Source organism: Mauremys mutica, chromosome 7 (assembly GCF_020497125.1).
Source record: "Mauremys mutica isolate MM-2020 ecotype Southern chromosome 7, ASM2049712v1, whole genome shotgun sequence".
Taxonomy (NCBI): Eukaryota; Metazoa; Chordata; order Testudines; family Geoemydidae; genus Mauremys; species Mauremys mutica.
The window spans coordinates 82,299,711-82,326,446 of NC_059078.1; the positions used below are offsets into that span (position 1 = coordinate 82,299,711).

The 26,736-nt window shown below is 44.4% G+C and overlaps 1 protein-coding gene across 1 annotated transcript in view; it reads right to left on the reverse strand.

Annotated features, from left to right (window-relative positions):
• Positions 1–24,625, reverse strand: part of JMJD1C (jumonji domain containing 1C) — a 311,545-nt gene extending 286,920 nt beyond the window's left edge. Inside the window, exon 1 of the mRNA XM_045023354.1 lies at positions 24,257–24,625. Within this exon, the coding sequence (XP_044879289.1) occupies positions 24,257–24,415 (159 nt within the window). The 5' untranslated portion in view covers positions 24,416–24,625. The remainder of the gene's footprint in view (positions 1–24,256) is intronic.
• Positions 24,626–26,736: the final 2,111 nt, after the last annotated feature.

Here is a 26,736-nt window from a genome sequence, read left to right on the forward strand (position 1 = left end):
CATGAAGGGGCATACAAATGTTTAGCATATTTGGCACGTAAATATCTTGCAATGCCTGCTACAAAAGTGCCTGTTCTCACGTTCAAGTGACATTGTAAATAAGAAGCGGGCAGCATTATCTCCCGCAAATGTAAACAAACTTGTTTGTCTTCGCAACTGGCTGAATAAGGAATAGGACTGAGTGGACTTGTAGGCTCTAAAGTTTTACATTGCACTCAAAAACAAAACAGTAACAAAAAAAAAAATCTACATTTGTAAGTTGCACTTTCACGATAAAGAGATCACACTACAGTACTTGTCTGAGGTGAACTGAAAAATACTATCACTTTTACAGTGCAAATATTTGGAATAAAAATAAAAGCAAGTACCGTACACTTTGTATTCTGTGTTGAAATTAAAATCAATATATTTGAAAAATGTAGAAAAACATCCAAAAATATTTAATAAATTTCAATTGGTATTCTATGGTTTAGCAGTGCAATTAAAACTGCTATTAATTTTTTTTAACCATGATTAATTTTTTTAGTTAATCATGTGAGTTAACTGCAATTAATCAACAGCCCTAGTAGAAACAAAGCATTAGGGAAAGATTTTTAAAAACAGATCACACATCTGTGTTACCTAAAGGCTTATCTCCTGATGGTAATCTAGGCAGGCCTAACTCTTCAGATAGCTGCAACAGGGTCCTTGGTATCACAGTATCATTCCTTTTAACTCTCCCCCCACCCTTGAAAATGTGTTCCTTTTTTAATCTGCCAGAGTCTGTGTTCCCAGGCTTTTCCATTGTCCCTCAACATCCCTCGAGTGTTAGCTAAATGGCAGCTTAACTTGAGCCCTTCTTTCCTTTCCTCTTGTTTTTCCCCAATAGCATCCTATTAAATTAAACTAATATACTCATGCAGTAAACATCCCAATAACCAGGTCAGCATACTGTCTTTATAAATTACTGGCCAGTATCAAATCGATCACATTAGGGTTCTTTAAAAAAAAAATCTAGAGCTGAGACGCACTAGACTACTGCAGACAATACACCTCAGGATGTCTGTCCCCCCAGTGGCTTCATACGGACATTGACCAAGAGGGTGGCAAGATGAGACCCAAGATGTGAAGATTTTTGGTAAAGACGGGTATAACAGGCTCAGTTGCTGTCAAGCTTTATCAGTTATAAAATACATGGATTTTATAGGTTGGGGGATTCGGGGAGGGAGGAAGGTGAAGGGTGCCAACTCAATAGTCAACATCCGAAACTTTGTTAGGCAAAACTCAATGAGCACCAATCAGAATAGATGGATTATTTTTTCCTCTCACTTGATGCTTCCCACTTAAATGCTTAAAATGGCTTACAGCCAACTGACATCCTAAGAAATCTGTCCGTTCCTCACAACAACAAACTCAATTTTTACCACACTGAGGCAGACCAGGTTAATGTATGACTCAACTATTCTGCTGGTCCTGATTGTTCAGATTTTGTGGCCAAAATGGAAGCCAAGAATTTTTACCTCAACCACTGCCATGGCACAGGAACATAAAAATTCCCTGTAACATGTGATCTGACTCACACTGAGCCTACCAGCAATCAGTTTTCTCCACTACCACTGATCATCTGTATATGTGGGCAACCTGTGAGAATGATGCAATCATCTAAATATCACTGTAGTGGCTGTGAACAGATGATTCAACTGTTCCACTAGATCAGTGATTCTCTGGGGGTATACCGAGGTCTTCCAGGGGATACATCAACTCAAAAAAATATTTGCCTAATTTTACAATGGGCTACATAAAAAGCACTGGCATGGTCAATACAAACTAAAATTTCATACAGTCAATGACTTGTTTATACTACTCTATATACTGAAATGCAAGCACAGTATTTATATTCCAATTGATTTATTTTATAATTATATGGTAAAAATGAGAAAGTAAGCAATTTTTCAATAACAGCGTGCTGTGACATTTTCGTATTTTTATGTCTTGCATTTGTAAGCAAGTAGTTTTTAAGTGAGGTGAAACTTGGTGTACACAAAACAAATGAGACTCCTGAAAGGCTTGCACTCATCTGGAAAGGTTGAGAACTACTGCACTAGATCGGTATGAGAATTGCACAAGGCATTCCAAGACCTCATTGAGCATTTCTTTATCTGAGCGCAGAAATAAGTTCACCACCTCAAAAGGAGAAACCTTGAGCACAACCTGGAGGAATTGGAAAAAAAGAGGCTAAGGTCCACAGTATGATTTCATACCTCATGTTCAGTCCCAATGGCTCAACAGAGCCAAAAAAAAATCAGATTCAGAACATATCTACTACTATGAGTTGAATCAAACTAGAGTAGAACCTCACAGTTATGAACACCATAGTTACCAACTGACCAGTCAGCTACACATCTCATTTGGAACTGGAAATATGCAATCAGAGAGCAGCAGAGACCTCTTTGCCCCTCAAAAAAAAAAATAGAGAGAGAGAGAGAGAGAGAGCGCAAATGCAATACAGCACAGTGTTAAATGTAATCTGCTAAAAAATAAAGGGCAGTTTAAAAAAAGATTTGACAAGGTAAGGAAACTTTCTGTTCTTGTTTAAATTTAAATTAAAATAGCTAAAAGCAACATTTTTCTTCGGCATACTAAAGTTTCAAAGCTGAATTAAGTCAATGTTCAGTTGTAAATTTCTGAAATTGTTCACAACTCTGAACAAAAAATTATGGTAATCTCCATTCCCAAAGTGTTGTTAACTCTGAGGTTCTACTGTACTTGAGACAATCCCATGGTTTCAGAGAGGCCAAGATTCCAAACCAGCTTTCTGACAACTCCTCATGGATGTTTAGAAGTTAGCTCAAGCTCAAAAGAGCTAAAACAGATCTCAATCTTCTCTCTCCCCTGCTTCTTCTCCAGTATGGACAACACCACTATCCTGTTATTCAAGCCCATACCTTAGGTGTTATCTTTTACTCTGACATCTTTTCAAGTCTTAACATCCAAGCTACAACTAAGTCTTGCCATTTCTTTCTGCATAATATTGCTAAGATATGGCTTTTCCTATCCAACTGCAAAACTAAAAAAAACTCATACAGACTCATCTCAATTACTTAATTACTGCAGCATTCTCTTTGCTGGCCTTGACAAATATAATCTTGTCCTACTCATATCCATGCAGTGTGCTGCTACAAAGATCACTTTCACTATATCACCCCACTCTTTGCATCCATTCACTGGCTCCTCCTTGACATAAGCTGCTTGTCTTCACTTTAAAGACCCTTCACAACCTACCTTTCAGCATCTCTCATTCACTATTCAGACGTCGACTCACACCTCTGATCGGCCCATGAGACAAACCTGTCTCATTGTTTCCTTGTATTCCTGTCTGGGTCTGTTGTCTTATTACATTGTCTGCTCTTTGTGACATGGACCATCTTTTTGTTCTGTGTTTGTAGACCAGCTAGTACAATGGTTTCCTAGTCCATGACTAGGGCTCCTTAGTGTGACAAAAACAGTAAGAGATGAACACTAATAGTATCAAAGAAGTAGCCTCAGCAATTCTAATACTAGGCCTGACAGAAGTTCATTATACATTCTGGAGTGTAATTGTGTCCTCTGTTCACTATGTAGAATTCACAGATTTTATCCCCAGACTCTCAGACGAGACTGGAACAAATGAGTGCACATTTTGGAATTGGGTATCTGCTATATTTCAGATCAAATGTAAAGTATATACACACCTTCTCTTCAGCCTTCCTTCTTCCATTCAAATGATTACATCCCTGACCAGCAAAGGACCAGCTGAGTCAACAAAGCCACCTTTTTATACTACAAGTGTTAATGTCAACTCCATTACCAACCAAATTATCAGTAGTTGTCCACTAGCTATGTCTATTTAAACTTAAATTGGATACTGTTAAGACAAGGTTTCCATGTCTCATTACTTAAAATATGGGGCTGGTAGAACTATCAGGTCACATACTGAGGTGGAAAAAATAATGTTTGCGATGGGTTTGGAAAAGTTTTGCCATAGGAAGAAGCAGGAATGAAACCTAAGCTACTTGAAGGGAAGACGTTAAAACAGGGTTCATGAATGGGAGCAGATGAGGAAGAGGCAACAGGAAAAAGGTAGAGACAACTCCTCAGATGGAGGTTCAGCACCTGAAAGAGGCAAGTGGAAAGGCAGCATGAATAATTCCAGTCCATGCTCTGAGGAAGAAGGTGGTGCACTGTTCTTCAATCCATCCCCCACACCACAGGGGATGGATTGCCACCAATAAATCCTTTTTCTCCTCCTTATTCATACATTCTTATTGTAGAGATGCACATCACCTGCATTCTTATACTAGCTACCTTGGTGATTTGGCATTTCCAACACCAGAAGAGAAGAAAAAGAAAATGAGATAAGTGGAACTAGTTTTCATGCTATTATTTCAAAACACTAAGTCCAGATTATATTTAAAATGTCTTTTGAAGTCTGAAAATGACTATATGCATTGGTTGAAGATGCAAAAGCTCTTTCTAGCAAAATTAATTTATTCTACAGTTTAAGTTATAATTTCCTTACTTTAAACTTAGCTGCTCAATTACAATTTAACCAACGTAGAAAAAAACAAAAATAATTTCTGCTGTAAACTTACAGCAGATGCTCAACAACACTTCTTACAGTGAAGGTTATAAAACAATTTCAGTTAAAAGCTTATTTCATATGTTTATCTTTTTGCAAAACACTCACCTTTTGATATGAAAATTTTCATGCTTGATCTCTGCCCAATGGTAATTTTCTTTTATCCAAGAATGTGCAAGTAAAATCCTTTTAGCTAAACTTGGCGAGTATGTTTGCGTAGAACACGTCCCATTTTAAAACAATTCTAGCCAGACACACCATATTCACAAACAAAAAATTTATTGTGTGAAAGTTAAGGTTGCTACATGCAACATACCCAATACAGAAACACAAAAACAAACCAAACAATACACACTCTCCCTGGCCCACCAAAAACCTTTTCCACTACCACAAATACTGTACGCTACAGACTACACACACAACCTCAGTTCTGTTCTCATATCTATGAGTGTCTCCAACCAGCAAACCATAACTATAGACAGGACACTGTGCATTCCACAGCACAATAGGACCAAAATCCGCTGAACTAACTCCCAAGTTCTGTAGCAACATTAGTTTATTCTACTGCCAGGAAATATCCTTCATTCCCATTGCCACACACAAACACATAAAGCTATAGACCCAGTTGAAAATACTCATTAACATAAAAGTCATTATTTTTGACAGTAATTTAAGGATAGATTTAGGGGGTGGGTTGAGGGTTTTTTTTGTTGTTGTTGTTGTTATTTGGGGGGGGGGGGGCCATTGTGTTCGCCAAGCAGCCCAGCTCCACTCCCATGCTGTTGCCCAGGCATCCTAACTAAGGAACTCTTTCCTCCCCATGTGTGCCAGGGAAAGAGAGATGCAGACAGCTTCAGAGTCTTATCTCCACAGCTTCCAGGACCTTAGCTTCTGTACTATTCTCCAGGCTGCCTAGCTTACCAGCCTACAATTTTCACTCCCCGCTCTCCATGGCTGCAAGGACTCCAGCTGTGGCTTCCTGACGCAAATACCTGGTTCCATGGAAAAGCACAGGGAGCATGCACTGTAATCCAGTAAACTCTCCCTTGTGGTGGAACCTGGAGAGAAAGAGGCAGCTGCTGACAGATCCTGACAAGGAAGGAAACAGAAAACAGTACCAGGCTGCAGCCAAATGCTGAATTCTGTGCCATCTTGGAAAAAATATTATATTCACAGCCATGGAATCAAGACATCCACACAGCCCTAAGATAAATGAAATAGTTGAGAGTTCTCCTGCTTCGAGCTTTCTGCAAACTCAGAAGGCAATATTACATCAGTATACGTCACATTTTTGAGATTCTCACTGCAATTATAAAGAACTAAAACCTTATTTTTATTTAAATGAAAGCTGAGGTTCTGAAAAATAATTTAGTGGCCAGGGTAACAAAAACTACATTAAGATGAAGTTAAGGTTGACAGTACATACAATATATTTTACCCTAGATTACTGATAAGGATGTTATCCCAAAAAAAAAGACGGTTACTCACCTTTGTAACTGTTGTTCTTCGAGATGTGTTGCTCATATCCATTCCAATTAGGTGTGCGCGCGCCATGTGCACGCTCGTCGGAAGATTTTTACCCTAGCAACACTCAGTGGGTCGGCTGGGCGCCCCCTGGAGTGGCGCCGCCATGGCGCCAGATATATACCCCTGCCGACCCAACCGCCCCTCAGTTCCTTCTTGCTGGTTACGCCGACAGTGGGGAAGGAGGGCGGGTTTGGAACGGATATGAGCAACACATCTCGAAAAACAACAGTTACAAAGGTGAGTAACCGTCTTTTCTTCTTCGAGTGCTTGCTCATATCGATTCCAATTAGGTGACTCCCAAGCCTTACCTAGGCAGTGGGGTCGGAGTGAGATGTTGCAGAATGCAAAACTGCTGAGCCAAATGCTGCATCATCTCTGGACTGTTGAACAAGTGCGTAATGCGAGGCAAAGGTGTGAACCGATAACCAAGTAGCTGGTCGACATATTTCCTGGATAGGAATGTGGGCCAGGAAGGCGGCAGATGAAGCCTGAGCCCGAGTAGAATGGGCGGTGAGGTGGCTAGCCGGAACATGAGCCAAGTCATAGCATATACGGATGCAGGACGTCACCCAAGATGAAATTCGTTGGGATGAGACCGGTAGGCCTTTCATCCGATCTGCCACAGCTACGAAGAGCTGAGGTGACCTTTGGAAGGGTTTTGTTCTCTCGATATAGAAGCCGAGAGCCCTGCAAACGTCTAGGGTGTGCAGCTCTTGTTCTCGTCACGATGTGTGCGGCTTCGGGAAAAAGACTGGGAGGAAGATGTCTTGATTGACATGAAAGGCAGACACCACCTTAGGGAAGAAGAAGGGGTGTGGTTGCAGCTGTACCTTATCCTTATCGAATACCGTATACGGGGGATTAGCTGTCAAGGCCCAAAGCTCAGATACTCGTCGCGCCGAAGTAATAGCGACGAGGAAGGCTGTTTTCCAGGAAAGGTACAGTAGCGAGCAGGTGGTCAGTGGTTCGAAAGGGGCACCCATAAGTCTGGCTAAGACCAGGTTAAGATCCCAGGTAGGAATCGGTCGTCTGACTTGAGGATACAGACGTTCTAAGCCCTTGAGGAACCTTGAGACTATGGGGTGAGAGAAGATCGAGCGACCATTTTCCCCTGGGTGGAAGGCAGAGATGGCTGCCAGATGGACCTTTATGGATGACACCGCTAGGCTCTGTTCTTTCAGGGACCAGAGGTAGTCCAGAATAGCAGGAACAGGCACCTCCATGGGCACTAAGTCACGCTGCGTGCACCAGCAGGAGAAACGCTTCCACTTGGCCAGATATGTCATCCTAGTGGAAGGCTTCCGACTGCCCAATAGTACCTGCTGAACCGAGGCAGAACAACGCAACTCAGACTGGCTCAACCATGCAGCAGCCATGCCGTGAGATGAAGAGACTGCGGATCCGGATGGTGAAGCCTGCCTAAGTTCTGTGTTATCAGATCGGGCCACAGTGGCAGAGGAATCGGGTCTGCCACTGCAAGGTCGAACAACATGGTGTACCAGTGCTGCCTCGGCCACGCTGGAGCAAGCAGGATCATGCGGGCGCTGTCCCTGTGGCGCTTGAAAAGGACTCTGTGGACGAATGGGAACGGTGGGAAGGCATAGAATAGCTGCCTCTTCCACGGAATCAGGAACACGTCCGAGAGGGAGCCCGGGGAGCGGCCCTGGAATAAGCAGAACACCTGGCATTTCCTGTTCTCTCGAGAGGCAAAGAGGTCGACGTGGGGAAACCCCCACTTCCGGAAAAGCGAATGGATGACGTCCAGGCGGATCGACCACTCATGAGACAGGAAGGATCTGCTGAGGTGATCCACCAGAGTGTTCTGGACTCCAGGGAGAAAGTACGCTACCAAGTCGATCGAGTGGGCTATACAAAAGTCCCAGAGGCGAACGGCTTCTCGACAAAGGGGGGAGGAGCGTGCTCCACCCTGCTTGTTTAAGTAAAACATGGCCGTTATGTTGTTCGTAAATACTGATACACAACGGCCTTGGAGATGGTCTCGAAACACTTGGCATGCTAGACGGACCGCCCTCAGCTCCCGCACATTGATGTGCAAAGCCAGCTCTTGAGATGACCAGAGACCCTGAGTGTGAAGGCCCTCGAGGTGGGCACCCCAACCCAGAGATGATGCATCCGTGGTCAGAGCCATCGAGGGTTGCGGTGGGTGGAATGGCATCCCTGCGCAAACAATGGTGGGGTTCAACCACCAGGTTAGGGAGACCAGAACCTCCTGGGGAATGGTGAGTACAGAGTCCAGGCTGTCTCTGCACGGCCTGTATATTGAAGCTAGCCAAGTTTGAATGGGGCGGAGGCGTAGCCTTGCGTGCTTGGTTACGAAGGTGCAGGAGGCCATGTGCCCGATCAGGCTGAGGCAGTTGCGTACCAACGTTGTCGGGAAGGTTTGGAGACCTCGAATAATGGAAGCCATCGCTTGAAAACATGACTGTGGGAGGCAGACTCTGGCCAGATTGGAGTCCAGAGTCACTCCGATGAAGTATACTCTCTGTGTGGGTGTTAAAGTAGATCATGTTGATCATGAGGCTGAGGCTCCCGAAGAGGTCTTTGACTATGCGCAGGTGCTGCGACACTTGCGACTGGGAAGACGATTGGCTCATTTGAGGGACGAGGTACGGGTATACGTGTACCCGACGACGGCAGAGGGAGGCGGCGACTACGGCCATGCATTTCGTGAACACACGCAGAGCTGTAGAAAGGCCAAACGGGAGCGCAGTAAACGGAAAGTGTTGAAGGCCGACCACAAAACGAAGGTACCGTCTGTGCGGCAGGTAAACTGCGACGTGGAAATACGCGTCCTTCATATCGAGGGCGGCATACCAATCTCTCGGATCCAGGGAGGGAATAATGGTCCCCAGGGTTACCATGCGGAACTTCAGCTTTATCATGAATTTGTTGAGTTCTCGCAGGTCTAAGATCGGTCGAAGACCTCCCTTTGCCTTGGGGATTAGGAAGTAACGGGAGTAAAACCCCTTGCCCCTCATGTCTTTTGGTATCTCCTCTATGGCTCCTAGAGCTAGGAGCGACTGGACCTCTTGCAAAAGGAACTGCTCATGAGAGAGGTCCCTGAAGAGGGACAGGGAGGGAGGATGGGAAGGTGGGGTTGAAACAAACTGGAGGTGGTATCCCAATTCCACTGAGTGCAGGACCCAGCGGTCGGAAGTGAGCTGGGACCAGGCAGGGAGAAAATGAGAGAGACGGTTGAGAAACGGAGGAAAAGGATCCGGGAAAGTAACTGGTGGGCCGCCCTCGGGCATCCCATCAAAAGTTTTGTTTGGGCCCTGCTGGTGGTTTTGGGAGTGCCTGATTTTGGCCTCCTTGAGGGCCAGACTGCCTTCGATGATTTCCTCTGCCATGCCTTCTACTAAAGTCCTGACGCGGTCTAGGCGGGGGGTAAGGGCGGTGTGGCTGTGGCCGGAAGGTCCTGCATTGGGTCACTTGCGTATGCATACCCAGCGAGCGCATTATAACATGATTATCTTTCAGACTTTGCAGTCTGGGGTCAGTCTTATCTGAAAACAGGCCTTGGCCTTTGAAGGGCAAATCCTGAATGGTTTGTTGCAATTCAGGGGGAAGGCCTGATACTTGGAGCCAGGAGATGCGCCTCATCGTCACTCCTGACGCCAAGGTTCTGACTCCCGAGTCCGCGGAATCCAGAGAAGCCTGGAGGGAGGTTCTCGCCACCTTTTTACCCTCCTCGAGGAGAGCGGTAAACTCCTGGCAGGACTCCTGTGGAAGAAGCTCCGTGAACTTCCCCACAGACACCCACGTGTTAAAGTTATACCGACTTAGGAGGGCTTGCTGGTTTGCCACCCTAAGTTGGAGGCCCCCGGCAGAGTATATTTTACGGCCTAGGAGGTCCACGCGCCTAGCCTCCTTTGACTTAGAAGCCAGGGCGTGTTGGCCATGACACTCCCACTCATTCACCGATTGGACCACTAAGGAGCAAGGAGGTGGATGAGTGTAGAGGTATTCGTACCCCTTTGAGGGGACCATATATTTCCTCTCAACCCCCCCTTGCTGTAGGTGGAATTGAGGCCGGGGACTGCCAGATGGTATCCGCATTTGATTGTATGTAGAAGGCAGGGCAAGCTCAACCACAGCATGAGCCAGGGAGCTGTCAGGTACCGGACTCAACAGCCCTTGTGGGACCGGAATCAATGGTGCCGAGCTCAGTGGAGTCGGAACTGGTGGTGCCACGACTGATGGTGCCGTGGCAGAGGACGGTGCCGGGCGAGCTGTCTTCGAAGAGCATTCCTTCTGTTGAGCTGCAGCAGTTGGAGCGCTATGTTGCTTCCTGGGTCTCAGGGACAGGGAGCGGTGCCGAGCAGATGTCGGTGCCGGTAAAGGTCGGTGCCGGGGCTCCTTCTCAGTACCGGAGCGATCCGGGGCCCAAGGGGCGCTCCTTACCAAAGCAGTCTGTTGGGCACTTGGTACCGACGCTGCAGGAGTAAGTGCCGACTCCATGAGGAGCTGCTTTAATCTAAAGTCCCGCTCCTTCTCCGTCCTTGGCTTAAAGGACTTGCAAATGTGGCACTTATCTGGAAGGTGGGATTCCCCTAGGTACTTGAGGTAGGAGTCGTGGGGATCCCCTATTGGCATTGGCTTTTGGCACGCCGAGCACGGTTTGAACCCCGGTGCCTTGTGCATGGGCCCGTACCGGGGCGGGGGAAAGGGGCTAATCCCCAAACCCCCCTTTTAACTACATACACTAACTATAAATACAATAACTAATACTAACTATAACTACCAAAGTCGAACTATGACACAATTAGCAGTAGAGAACTATGAGTAGCTAGGGATGTGGAGATCAGCAAAGCCACGCTCCACAGTTCCAACGACCGTCACAGGCGTTAAGAAGGAACTGAGGGGCGGTTGGGTTGGCCGGGGTATATATCCAGCGCCATGGCGGCGCCACTCCAGGGGGCGCCTAGCCGACCCACCGAGTGTTACTAGAGTAAAAATCTTCTATGATTATAGAAAACATATGAAGGAATGGAGATTTGGGTGGGAAAGGGGAGAACATGGAAGCAATTATTATGTTTGGGGTAGTGATAGAGAGTCACTTACTATGTAGTGGCAATATGGATGTGAACAGTATTCAGTTGATATTTTTAGGTGTCTTCCCCTCAACCCCCAGCCTTGTGGGCTAGAAACTTGTTTTAAGTCAAAGGTCAGATACTGGAACACACATTCAATGTAAAAAATACTGGTTACTGAACTTGATAGAGAAAAAAAAATTATGACAAAAAATGGCCATACATGTACACTAAATGAACTCAATAGCTCTCCACTGTACATGTGGTGCATCCCATTTTATCTGTGTCAAGATGGTAATTATTATGGGCCCAAATTAATTAACAAATATATAAAAGTCAAAGCAAATTACCATGTGGTTTTTACAATTGTCCTTCCTTGCAAACGGTTAAATAGTCTTAGCTCTTACCACAGTGAAAAACAAAACACTTCTGCAGTTCTTAATGCTTTATTTACATGACATAGCTCCTTACTTTCCCAAATTGAGCTTCCAAGATTAGTCTTATACCCTAGAGTGTTGCCATCATGCCTCCCTCTTAAATGGCACTTACTCCTCTTCCTGACAGTTCACACATTCTTCCACTATTTAGAACCATTAAAGAGAGACAATACAAGTGTAGAGGATTTTTGGATAGACAGAGATAAAGGAAAGGGAAGCAGTGGTTGCTACAAACTGACCACAACAAAAAGGTACCTTCTTATCTCCTGTTACACTATTGGAGAAAAGCTTACAGTGGTAACAGTACAAAGCAAACATTTCCTACTGATATCCCCAACAATTCCTTTAACTTAAGAGGTAGTGGCATGTTTTGGGGAACAGAGAAAGAGGATTGAGAGAAGCCAACTTCTAGGTCACTTTGTAACAGTGTTTTCCAAACTTTTGAGAGCTGAGCCCTCCTTCAGGAAAGTGATACCACATATGTCAGTGTTCTTGACTGCAAGGCCTGCGAGCCAGTGGCAGCTCCCATCAACAGCCATCTCCAGCAGTACAGCAGGGTTGCCGCTAAGGCTCCCTGCCTGCACCGGCCACACGCCGCTCTCGGAAGCGGCCAGCATGCCCCCGCGGTCCTGGGGGTTGCATACTCTGCCAACAGAAGCACAAAAAGTTGGCTGGGCAGAGCTAGGCTTAACTGTGCAACTGATTGCTTTCAAAGACCTACTGGGAATCTTATCTGTAAAATAGTTTGACAAATATATAAAGCGCGCAACACACACACACAGTCTTTATAAGAACTAACATATATAGTAAGTGTTACATACAGAGAACTCTTAATAAAAGCAGATGAAGTTGTAACAAACAAGTATTTGTCCAGCAAATGGCACCATCTACAATAGATGGGCAGAAAACCTTCAACCACAGAAAAAAGTTTCAAAGAGATTTGTTGCAAAATCTAATGCTCCTAATGCTAATGCTCCTATTACTGTCACTTCCTACTCTTCCCTTCCTCCTCATCGCTACCACCACCACCACCACACATTCCATTCAGGTGCTGAACTGGGCCAGCTGGCAATGACTCAGAAAACCTTTCCTTTTCCATCGCAACTAAAATATTGAGTTTCAGAATTTAAACTTCCATTGTTTACAAAACAGTCTATATCCCTTATGGCTGCAAAAATATACCACCTAAAAACTGCAAATAGTCAACCCAAATGGAACCAATTCGGTAATGCTTACCCGAGATTTCAGACATCCTAATAAGGGATTTACTCTGAACCTTAAACTGTGGTAATTTTAATGTCAACATTGTTGACAATTTCACCACTGATCAGGGTATGCCAGGAAAAAGAGAATCAGATTACGAAGATATGCACTATCACAATAAGTAGCATAATCGCATTCTGGGATAATAAGTGGGTGGAGCTTGACTACACAATTCCCCCTCACCCCCACCCCAATCATGCAGATTTCATAACTATTCTCCCCAGAAACAAGTCCTTTCAACTACAGTACTATAGTGTCACTATACACTTTGCATTCTCATTTGCCAAGAATATCTTCCTTCCCTTTTAAAAAAAATAAGGGAATTCTATAAGGATAAATGTCACTAATTTAATTGTATCACAAAAGTACTGGTAAAAGTCAAACAGACATCCCCCCTTAGTAATCAACAAGCTTCTGTATTTTCATTTTACTCAGACAGTAAGAGAAGAACAGAACCCAAATATTAACACAGAACAATGTTAATATAATTCATAAAAATATTTGAAAAAAGTGAATGGAAAATAAAAAATATCAACATCTGCCTAGGTCATTTCTTGTTTTCCAGAATCTCACCTCTCGTTTCAAATTTGAAAAAAGTCTCCAGCTGTTATGGTTGTTTGAAAACATGAACTAAGTACAACTGATCATTTGTACAGAACATGGAACAATAGCTCAAATTGTCAACTGCACATTCATCTCATCTCAATAGGTGTTAATCCAAATGCAGTGATGATACTACATTCAACACATAGAAGTAGTAGTAGTATATTATGAAGTAATGCAGTCTCCTTGTACTGACATTTCACCAGAGATACATCTACACTTTACACTCTTTACAGCAGCATGCAGAGGACATATTTATTACACTGCTAGCAGTGTGGATAGCATGGCTTAGACAAGTACAGTACAGACACACATCTGTACCCTGTGGGTAAGTACCCTACACAGTTCTCTACACAACAAAGCAGTGCCTCCCCTGTGTACATTGCTATTTGTAGCACTGTGGAGTCTTTCCCCGCCACAGGGGAAGGCTCTGACGGGGGGGCAGGCAAAAGGAAAAGGATCGGCAAGGAAAAGGATCGGCAGCTCCGTACTGCTGGAGCCTTTCCCCTCTACCTTCCCTTTGCCAGAGCTTTTCCCTGCCACAGTGAGAAGCTCTAACAGTGGAAAGCTCTTGAGCTTTTTTCCACTGCCTCCCCCTATGACAGTCCCATTGACACATGTAGCTATATATCACAGCATGGACACAGCCCCCTTTTCACTGAGACATGTGGCTACACATACCCTATGTGCTGCCACCAGTAGAATGCAGCGTAGACATAGTCTTTGTTGCCATGAGAGGTGAACATGGGAGAGTGCCACCACTAATTTTTCCCATAGTCAAGAAGGAACTACATCCAAACAACACAGCAGGGCATCTGATCCCCACTGAGGGAGAGCCAAGCCCAAGGAACCCAGCAGAGCCTGAAGAGCACAGATTTTGAACACAGGCACAATCTACAAAGAGGAGCATCTCATTTTGACAGCTATTTTGGAACAGAGCTTACAGGACTACCACTACTTTCCCTCCTTTCGTACCTCTCAATTTGACCCCCCTCCGTTTTTTTAGGGCATGCTCCTATGTTTGAACTTTTTGCTGTGGTTAAGCTGTTAAATTACCTAGTGGCCTTTGAAAAATGTATTCACCTCTTTCTTAGCATCAACAGAAAATAGAATGAGCTTCTGAGAAGAGCTGTGGTGACAAGAGCAGACCCAATCCTCTACCTCTATTAGACATGGAGAGCAGGAGGAGGAAACGTTTCCTTGTCTTCCCCCCACTCACCCAAAAATAGATGAGTGTTTGCTTTTATCCAGGGAGGCATAGCACAGTGAAATTTACAAGAATTTTGTAAACTTCATTCTTGCAGGACAGAATGCTATGGAAGCTGGAAACTACCCAAACCCTGGTTATCTTCTGAAAATCGCTTTAGGGTGGTAACAAGAGCACTAACAATTGCAATCTTCCCCACATTCTTCCATACTTCAGACACTAACCAGCTAAGGTTAATACAAAAAGGATGCATCTTTCCTCACATCCCTCCACCAGATCCAGTGACAACACCCTAGTGGTAAGTTTAGCACCTCTTCCCAAGAGCTGGTCTGAGACACGTACTAGGCTTCTCACGGCAAAGCAAGAAGAGAAGCTTTCATCTTTTGTAGTACACCTCTACCTTGATATAACGCAACTCGATATAACACGAATTCGGATACAATGTGGTAAAGCAGTGCTCTGGGGAGAGGGGGCGACGGCTGCGCCCTCCGGCGGATCAAAGCAAGTTTGATATAATGTGGTTTCACCTATAACACGGTAAAAAATTTTAGCTCCCAAGGACAGTGTTATATCAAGGTAGAGGTGTACCCTCTGACTAACAAGTGTCTAGTACATTTTTCAAGTCTTACTACCACAGATATCCATCATCATCTAGGACATATCACACTGCTATGTGGCACATCCATAAACAGACCAATATTAAAGAGAACTGAGGTAACAAAGTCCTGAAAAGCACAAAGACTTTTTTAAACCACAACCTTACCCAATTATGTTAGCAACCATCAAGCAATTTGATATTGTTTTACCTTGCTCAACTGGCTTTAAAACTGATTCATCATCTGCTCTGTCCAACATTAATAGTTTTTATTTGAAGTTTTTCCTGCAATTGACACTTCCAGTATATTGATAGTCTAAATCCCCTCAGATCTCCACAGCTGTTAATTTTTAGAAGTCAAACTTAAACAAGGAAAAACAAAATCAGATTCTAATTTGTATTATGTAAAATTTGCTTTAAAAAACAAAACATTTTCCTCAAATACTCCAGCTCTCAACTTATTTTATTAGTAAGTTTAGTAAAAGACTCAAATGCAGGACCCTACCTAAAATCAAAAGTGAAATGCCACGTTAACACTGACACATGGCAAAAACCACAGTCACAGAAATATGCACTTGAACTTTAAAGTACAGCAACGTTATCGTCCATCAGGAAAAGTGAGCAAAAGAGAGGAGAGTGCATAATTTACAGGAAGAGGAAAGTCTGGGGGTATGCATGTACTAAGGGACTAATATGGGCATGGCTTGAGAGCTGTAGCCATACCAGTATAACCCAGTAACGTAGGGTATGGCTACACTTACAAATCTGCAGCGCTGGTAGTTGCAGCGCTGGTCGTCCAGCTGTGCAGGGCCAGCGCTGGTGTGTGGCCACATTTGCAGCATTTGCAGCGCTGTTGGGAGTGATGCATTATGGGCAGCTATCCCAGCATTCAAGTGGCAGCAACCGTGCTTTTCAAAAGAGGGGGGTGGGGTGGGGCGTAGTGTGACAGGGAGCGGGGGGAGAGAGAGAGAGTGGATTTTGGGAGCCAACACTGTGTGTTAGCTTCCTGACTTGAAAAATCAGAACATGTTCCTGATCCCTTACCCTTAACTCTTATTTGCAAACAGCCTGCAGCCAACACGACTCCCTTTCTCCCCTCTGCCCCCGCTGTTTCTGTCAAGCCTACACTCACTCCTTGCCTGCCTCATTATCTCATTTGATTGTTCACAGATTGATCACAGCAAACAGGAGCTGTGTTTGTAGATAAACAGCTCCAGGATCAACGGCGCTACGGAGCTCGGAGTTCACAACAAAACAAAGAGAGGCTGCATAACAAAACAAAGAGTAATTTATAAAAGCATTCTGGGATACATCCTTATACCCTGGAGGCCAATCACAGCACTGGTGTGTGGCCACACTTGATGACCAGCACTGCAGCACCAGCGCTGGAATCCTTATTCCCCATGCTGAATGAGGTGTACGGCCAGCGCTGCAGCCAGGGAGTTGCAGCGCTGGAAGTGCCCTGCAGGTGTGGCCACTTACTAATTGCAGCGCTGGTGGAGGCTTTCCAGCGCTGCAACTCGCCAGTGTAGCCATACCCGTAGATGCAACCTACACCAATGGAAGGGGTTTTTCCTTTGGTGTAGGAACACAACCTCCCCAAACAACAGTAATTATGTTGATGGAAGCATTCTTCCATCAACCTACCTGTATCTACACTGGGGATTAGAATGACACAGCTAAGTCAGTCAGAGGTGTGGATTTTTCACACCCCTGAAAAACAGTGATGTCGACATAAGATTTAAGTGTAGAACAGGTCTGGGAAAACACAGCTTTGTATATCATGTAGTCATGCTTAGCCACATCTTTAGCAAAAAAAAACCTTTCAGCACGAGGAGCATTTCTACAAGATGCCTTTATTTTTAAATTTCTATAATTCTGTGTCCTAATCAGGTTTACATTTTATACTACAAAATTTTTTACATTTGTATTGTTAGATATACTGGAGAGGATAAAGACATGCAAAGCCCACCGCCACTCTTCTCAAGAAACTAATAGAAAATATTAATTTCAACACAATTTTTTTTCCCCACATACCACTGGACATGGGAACCAGAAAATGCATGTCAGAAGTTCCATCAGAATTGTTGTTGTACCTTTTCCTTAACAATGTCTTGTTAATTATTCGGTAAACATCAAATGAAGTCACAGAAAAAACCTCTACATGCTTAAGTACTTTCACAAATCTTTGGAGGTACCTCCATGCCCTCCCCCAAAGAAATGAAATGTTTTCCTTTTACTTGCCGGCTTATTTGTTACCTTGGTGATATATACAGAAAGTTACCACATCTGCTTATCTTAAAACACTATTCCCAGGAGACTCAAGTTACTGGATTCTTCATTTCATGTTGTCCAACACTGCCATATAGAAATGGTATCAAAATATGTTGGTGTACTAAATGCACAGCTTTAGAAAATCAGAAGAAAAAAAAACCCAGCAGATTTCACTATAAATTCACTACAATTTATAGTCTTTTTTTATTTAAAAAATGATCTTGCACATGACCTTTTTAAACAGGCACCCCTCGACATTAAAAACCTATTTCCTAGTTTCTCATGTGTGTAGAGAAAAATATTTTTCAAATAGGAAAATGAGACTGCAAAGACATAAAAACTGGCAGAACTTGGGGCAAATGTCACTGTAACCAAAAAAATACTTTTAACTTTAATAGTGACAGGTTTCAGAGTGGTAGCCCTGTTAGTCTGTATCAGCAAAAACAATGAGGAGTCCTTGTGGCACCTTAGAGAATAACAAATTTATTTGGGCATAAGCTTATGCTCCTTGTCTTAACTTTAAGTTTATTATTTTTTTAAATCTGACTAGAAGTGAAATTGACATTGTGCCTTCAAATACTTACTTTTTACAGTAACAGAACTTGGGAAAATAAGTATATTTACTCAGACATTTTCTGTTCAATCTTGCTAATATTGATTCAACTAGTGTTCTGAAAACTGTGCCCTGAAAATCAACTGCTACTTGCAGCAAAGAGCTGATAGATCACAGGGTGTTGACTCCACTTCCTTGCTACTGGCTGCTTCTGCAGGTTTCCAGAATCACAACAAACAGTCAGGAAGCCTTTAAAAGCACCTGGAAATGAGGCAGAGCCTTCCTAGCTACCACTACTAGCAGCCAGTACGATCAGAAAAACAGGTCAACATTAAAACAAATTAAATATTTTCCTTCCCCCTCATGTAATCAAATGCTGCTGTTACCACAGGACTATTCCAAATTCACAAATGGAAGGTGAAGTGATCTATGACACTACTCATCTGTGGTTCATATCACAAAAAAGTTTGAGAACCATTGCTTAAAGAAGTTCACCGGACCCTAAAAAAAAAATACTAAAATTAATTGTTGAGGTTAGAAGAGTACTTTTATATTAGGGTTGTATGTATACTAGATTATACAGAGCGTTTAGTACACACTACAACATGAACTACAAAGTACATTTAGGAAAAACCAGGCGTTCCAAATGTTGGGCAAGAGGAAGAGGTGTACACTGCAGAGACAACATGCTCATTTTCCAAACGACTGATATCAGAAGTATAGCAACCGTTGCCAGATGGTTTGGCCATCCTCCATGCCAGTGGTACAGTAAACACTGCAGCCAGTATGGGAAAATGGAAGGGAAAAATTCCATAAAATAATGGGGACAAGACAATGCAATACTTTTTACTTTTACTCAGTGTCTGGCTTTAACATACTCCATTTTACACAGTTCATTCATTCTGTTCTATACAAGTTAGTATATTTTTTTAAGATTTCAATGTAGCTGATAAGAGGTGTGAATTATCACACTCAACGACTCAATGGGGGCAGGGAGGAAGAGGCCACCCTTCTGGCCATAGACAAATCTCTCCAGGGTTCTGGGAAGCAGGGTGCTGGGGCCAAGGGCCGGAGCTAGGGGTACCACTGAGGAAGAGCAGGGAGAGGAGTTGCCCCAGGAATCCAACCTGAGCACAGAGGATGGGCTCCAGGTGGATCCCAGGGTTTCTTTACAGAGCCGCACCTTCACAATAGCACCATGATTGTCCCCCTGCATGTCAGTCACCACAGTCTGGATGGGAGGGGGCTCCCCTCATGAAATTTCACATGCCTGCACCCAGGAGCACCAACCCAGGTGAGCAGGGAAGAGGGTGCCTGGAGGGGGAAGGTCACAGAACATGGAACCCAGGGAATCCCCTCTACATGACCCCCCCTCCCCTCTCTCTGCAGGTGGGGGACTTCTCCACCCACCTGCCACCCAAGGGCTAGCATATCAGGTGGTGACAACCGATTGAGCCACTCCACATCCCCAGAAGTATGGTTCCAGGATAGAGCTTGCTGAAACATAGAGCAGAGTTTGACTGAGGGATGGGGGTGCTGCCAGGTAATTTAGAGCTGAGGTACTGCCAGGTGATTTGGGAGTATATGGAAGATAACATTACTGAAGAGTATAATAATCACAACAAATTCACCCAAAATAGACTGATTTACATTTTAACCTTCAAAGAAATCCAAAAGCTAGGAGCCTAAGGGTATGGCTACACTTACGGTTTGCAGCGCTGGTCATCCAGCTGTGTAGGAGCAGCGCTGGTGTGTGGCCACACTCACAGCTACCAGCGCTGATGTGTGGCCACATTTGCAGCATTAGCAGCGCTGTTGGGAGTGATGCATTATGGGCAGCTATCCCAGCATTCAAGTGGCCGCAACATGCTTTTCAAAAGAGGGGGGTGGAGTGGGGTCTAGTGTAACAGGGAGCGGGGGGAGAGAGAGAGTGGATTTTTGGAGCCAACACTGTGTGTTTAGCTTCCTGCCTTGAAAAATCAGAACATTTTTCCCAACCCCTTAGTCTTAACTCTTAATTGCAAACAGCCTGCAGCCAACACGACTCCCCGCTGTTTCATTCGCTCCCTGCCTGCCTCTCATTTGATTGTTTACAGCCAGGTACAGATGATCACAGCAAACAGGAGCTCTGTTTGTTTTTTAGATAACGGCAACGGAGCTCCGCGGAGCTCGTTCACAACAAAACAAAGAGAGGCTGCATAACAAAACAAAGAGAGTAATTTATAAAAGCATTCTGGGATACATCCTTATACCCTGGAGGCCAATCACAGCGCTGGTGTGTGGCCACACTTGATGACCAGCGCTGCAGCACCAGCGCTGGAATCCTTATTCCCCATGCTGAGTGAGGTGTACGGCCAGCGCTGCAGCCAGGGAGTTGCAGCGCTGGAAGTGCCCTGCAGGTGTGGCCACTTACTAATTGCAGCGCTGGTGGAGGCTTTCCAGCACTGCAAATCGCCAGTGTAGCCATACCCTAAGCAAACCCTGAACCCTTGCTACAAGTCATGCCCGCACACAGAGAAATCTGAAATGGCCCCCCTGGCCAGAGCCTCAGGAGGAGCTGTTGACCCTGCTCCAGGCCAGGCTGGTCACTGACAGTTTTAATCACAGCTTCTTCCCCATCCAAGGACTGGTCCCAAGTCAGAGAAACCACCTAAATCCTTGGAAATGGAAAAAAAGCAGTGACTGAAGCAGTCAGCAACCAGCACAGCCTGGAGAAGCAGAAGCTCCTCTTCCTGGTGTTCTGGTCCCTCAGACCTGTCTCCCTGCTTCTCAGAACCACAGAAAACCATCTCCTTACGCTTCCATGCCCATTCCAGAATTTGATGAGAGGGCTCAGCAAGGACATACATGTGCTGAACCCCCTCCTTTGGAAAATTATGGTTGCACCCTTGTAGACTCATAGGCAGTAGGATGGCCCTTATCCCATTTTAAATCTCACGTAGAAAGTTGTTTAGTTAGGTCAAGGCTCCTTAACATTGAGAATTTTGAAGCTACATTTAATCTTTTTTTAAATAGCTATTTAAAACTGATTTGATTTCTTATCAGTAAATACAGAAATTTCAACTACACACACACATTTTGGAATGTAGCTATAAACAAAGTAATCATTTCCATTTAATGAAGCACATCAGGCCTTGAAAATCCATTTGTCCATTTGTCGGTAGCAAGTATGGCTCAGATAGCAGTTTATGAACTTTTCATTATAAAAATTTTCTTTGTCCCACAAAATTGCAAAGAGTCTTATAAATGTGAATTGACGCAGGATAGCTCTAGTGCTTCAGCAGGGTTCATAGCTCACAGAGGGTAGGCCAGCCCGAAATTGATAAAACTCAATCCAACTGTTACTATTCAGAACACCATATGCAGTGATGAAATTGCCAAAAAGCATTTCAATTTCACTCTGCTAATGAGTAGCAGCAGGATCTGGAGCTATTCACAGGGAAGACCACCTAAAAATGGAGGCTGTAGAAGGATTAGAAATGCAGCCAAATGGTAGTGGAGGCAGGGAAGACACAGAAATGCTCATTGGAAGAGAGGTTTCATGTATTTCAAACACCAGCTAGCCAGAGGATTGGCCTACATTTAAGACATATGTTTGTCATAGCAACACTGGTTAGGGGACTGAAAAAAGAACGTTCTGATCAACATAGCTATGCTAACCAAACCTCCAATGTAAACACAGCTCTGACAACAGAAGAGGGCTTCTGTCTACATCGCTAATGTCCTTCAGAGAGATGGTGTTTCTACACTGACAGAAAACCCTCCTTTGGTCAGTGTAGGTTACCTCTACAAGAGGGAGCTATGCTGGCATAGTATGTCTACACTGCTGAGCCTTATGTGACATATTAATTACAAGTGTAAAGAAAAATCAATCAAGATGTGTGCCTAACCCACATAAACTACCCTACAGTCTTCTTACTGTAACCTTTGTTCTCTCTTCTCTCCTCACTCGCCCCTTGGGTCTTTGTGTTCACTTGTACCTTTATCCCTAAATTGTAAAACCGGTATCATGAATTCTGTACACTCTGTAAACCACCTAGAGAAAAGAAAGATAGTCCAATGATGTGCCAGTCTGAGACCGGAGAGACATGAGTTTAGTTCCCAACTCTGCCACAGACTTCCTGTGACACTTTATACAAGTCACCTTATTCTGTGCCTCAGTATCCTGTCTGTAAAATGGGATGAGAAGATAAATACATTAAAAGATGAAGCCTTAGTAATGTGCAGTAATGAGACCATGTAAATATTTACAACAGATAGCACCTAGCACATTTTGGGCACTGTTTAAGACATAAAAGATAGACTTTTTTTAAAGGGGATTTATCGACAGCACTTTCCCCTATTCGCTACAGTTTTGTCCCACAGTTTACAACAGGTATAAGACTCTGGCTAGTAGCAGTTGGTACATTTTTCATTGTGTTGCCCAAAATGTTTATATATCCATACTTAATTATATATGTTCTACAAAACTACCCTGTAAATGTGTTTTAAAAACACATTCCTTATATAACATACATCTAGAGAACTCCATGGTGTCGTACAAAACCAACTGACATCAGAAAGACTAAGACCATAACACAAAGTTTGAAAATGTAAGACATTTGACAAAGAAGAGGAACGGACAAATGACATACAATTGTGAATTAAAGTATTTAAACTAGAAAATCTAGAAGCTATGGTAATGACAACAGTGTTTAAGTGTAAATGCTTCTACTTATCCAAATAAAGCTAAATCCTGGGATGAACAAAGGCAAGCACAGATTACTTTAGCAGACCACTTTTTCCCCCACCATATGAAGCAATCAATAACCTCTAAAACAACAGATATTTTGGTTTATCCTGATTTTTCATATAAAAGAAGTAGTTACACTTATGACAGTTTTTAAATCTTGAATTGCTGTACCGTCTCAATAGCACTAGGGAACTGCACAACGCAGTTCGGTGATTTTCCATATGTACAGAAAGAACTTATGTAGTCATGATGTTTAACCAAGTGCGCATTTCTATGCTCAAAATAATATAAAATATGCAAGCATACAATTGCAACAGTACCAATGCATATATTACTAGAATCTGGAATTTACAAATAAAAAGATGAGTTCTCTACAGCACACAAACTCCATTTTACAGATTATGTATTCATAACACTAACCCAAGGAAATCCTGCTTGTGTTTTTTCCCCCAGCAAGAATGTGTCTCAACACAACAGAATATATTCTTGCTTGTTCTCTCTCTCCACGCACATTCCTATATCCCTTAGGAAAACAATTACAACAACACAGACAAGGAAAATAAATAATTCAACATAATCTTATTTTTAATCACAAAAGTATTTTTAAACCTGTCACTTAACATTAAATGTACTATGAATATTCAAGCTGAGTAAAAAATAATTGTTTCTTAGCCCTATCAGATGAAAGGGCTGGTTATTTTCGCTCCACCGAGAAGCTAAGTTTTTACCATTTCCCAGTAAAATATAAATTTGAATTACTAAAATGATCAGAATAGCAGCCATATCTTCCATGCAAAGATAATAAGTCTAATCAATGCCACCTCCTCTGTCGTCCTCACATATGCTAAACACATAACAGAAGCCTTCCCATTAATATCGGGGCGCCGATCTCTCTGGGGAAGCTAAAGAAACCTTTATCCCAATTTCAAGCCTCATATTACGGCAGCTTCTTGCTAATGCACTCAGGATAATTTCTATGATTCGTGATCCACGTCAACCCGATTGATTCTCCACCACACACCACGGTGTGTGCAGCAGGGAGAAGAGCCTGACATGCACTTCCATGCTACAGAGAGCACGGGGGGGAGGTGTTTACCACCGCACTCCGTACCCCACCTTAGGTGCTTAGCGAGAGGAAAAGACAGGCTGTGTCATACCCTCTTGTCTGCAAGCAGAGGGGGCGTCCTCTGACCACTCCCACATCTGCTACCCCTCACACCGAGCAGGGCCCCTGCTAGGGGGACCGAGGACACCCCGCTGCCCAACCCTCAGGATCTGAGTGAGCACTGCCCGACAGAGAGAGCAGGCGACGCCTGCACCTCCCCCCTCGGACCCCCCCTCACGCCTGCTGACCGGGCCCCCCGGCCGCGCAGAGGGGGCACGCAGGGGGCAGGGTCTGCGGCCGGTCTCTTACCGCCAGCTCGGGGCTGTGCGAATCCCGGTGGGACACGGCGCGGATGACCCCGGCTCGCCAGCGCCCGCTCTCCCCGCGCTCCGGCGGCTCCTCTTCGCCGCCCCCGACACACAGGAACCGCTTCCCCACCAGCTCCGGCCGCGTCTCCACCACCGCCATGGCCGCCGCCGCCGCCGCACAGGCACCGCACCAGCCGCCCAGCCCTCTCCTCTACGGGCCGCCCATGCCGCGAGCCGGGCTGAGCCGAGGGGAGCGGGGCTGTCTCTGCGGCTGGCTGCGTCCGTCCCCCTCGCCCGCTCCGAGCCGGGCGCCCCGGGCAGCTCCGCCGCCGCGATCAGCCTGACACAAACACACGGAGGGGAGGGGGCGGGGGGGAGCCGCTCTCTCACCGCTGCGCTGCAGCCCCGACCACTCCGCCCACACAGCCCACTGCCATGGAGACCGACACCACGCGCCGTCTCCCTCCGCCAGACGGAGGGGGCGGGAGGAACTACTACTGCATGGGAAAGAGTCCGGCCCCAGCATTTGCTGCTTTGCTGGAACGGAGCATGCTCAGTAACGTCAGCTGAAGCCACTGCCCGGGCTCTGCCCTCCCTGGGGATTGCAGCTGCTCCCTGCTGTTTACAGGGGCAGAGGGGAGAATCGGGGCGGGCTGGGCAGGGCCTATGCCGGGATGCAGAAGGGACAAGCAGGGGAAGGGGGACGGATGGGGGGCTTAGGGACACAGTCGGGATCGGGGGTAGGAGCCGGGGTTGAGAACGGGTAGGGGCGCTGCCAGATGGGGCCGAGGGGAGCCCCGGGCTAGGGAGGATCCCAGGGAGAGTTACCCGGCCAGAGCAGGGTGAGCTGTCTCCAGGGGCAGCAAAAATAGGGTGATGGGGCTTTTTCCCCCGTGGCAGGACGGTGCCGCTCAGCTCCCGCTTCCCAGGGGTGTGTTCTTAGAGGCGTGGTGCCTCCCAGTGCCTAGACACAGCAGCGCTTCCCTTCTGGTATGATGCATTGAGCTGCTAAAATAGACTTGATTTAACCAGATACTTGACATACACCCCCTCTGAAAATTATAATTGTCTTACTTGTTTTTAGTCTTTAAAGGAATCCCTTATCCATTTATATGTCTGCATAAAGCCTCAGAGCAGTTCACAAATGTCTCTTAACTATTATTAGTTAACTATTATTATTCTCCATGCCTGAATTGGACTGCCTTTATCTTGAAATCTACTGTAAATGTAGGTTAATGCTTCTTTAAATTATTTATTTTTAATATGCTATTTTGCTTACTCTTAGCACTTAATCATCTACTTTTCTGGAGATGGATCAGATGTCATTGTGCTATTTAATTGAAATTTTCAACACCAGACACTCATTGAATATGTCAGTAGTTTCCAAGACCTTCCACAATCACATCTCACACTGTTTCTGGTATAGCACTTCGTATTTGTATGGCAACATGAGTTTTTCATTCTAAATTTTTATTTTTTCAGGCACATTTGCACTGTAAAAGTGATAAACAAAGGAAATAGTATTTTTCAGTTCACCGGAGACAAGTACTGTAGTGTGATCTCTTTATCATGAAAGCGCAACTTACACATGTAGATTATTTTTTGTTACATAACTGCATTCAAAAACAAAACAAAGTAAAACAAGTCCACTCAATCCTACTTCTTATTCAGCCAATTGCTAAAACAAACAAGTTTGTTTACATTTACGGGAGATAATGCTGCCTGTTTCTTATTTACAATGTTACCTGAAAATGAGAACAGGCATTCGCATGGCACTTTTGTAGCCAGCATTGCAGGGTATTTACATGCCAGATATGCTAAACATTCATATGCCTCTTCATGCTCGGACCACCATTCCAGAGGACATGCTTCCATGCTGAGGATTATTTTAAAAAATGTGTTACTTAAATGTATGACTGAACTCCTTGGAGGAGAATTGTATGTCTCCTGCTCCATGGTTTTATTTGCATTCTGCCATATATTTTGTATTATGGTAGTTTAGGATGATGACCCCGTATATGTTATTTGATTTAAGAACACTTTCACTACAGATTTAACAAAACACAAAGAAGGTTCCAATATCAGATTTCTAAAGATAGCTACAGCACTCAACCCAAAGTTTAAGAATTTGATGTGCCTTCCAAAATCTGAGAGGGACGAGGCACGGAGCATGCTTTCAGAAGTCTTAAAAGAGCAACACTCTGATGCAGAAACTGCAGAACTCAAACCACCAAAAAATAAAATCAACCTTCTGTTGGTAGCATTTGATTCAGATGATGAAAATGAACATGCGTTGGTCCGCACTGCTTTGGATTATTACTGAGCAGTACCCGTCATCAGCAGGGATGAATGTCCTATGGAACGGTGATTGAAGCATGAAGGAACATATAAATCTTTAGCGCATCTGACACATAAATGTCTTGTGATGCCAGCTACAACAATGCCATGCAAACGCCTATTCTCACTTTCAGGTGACATTGC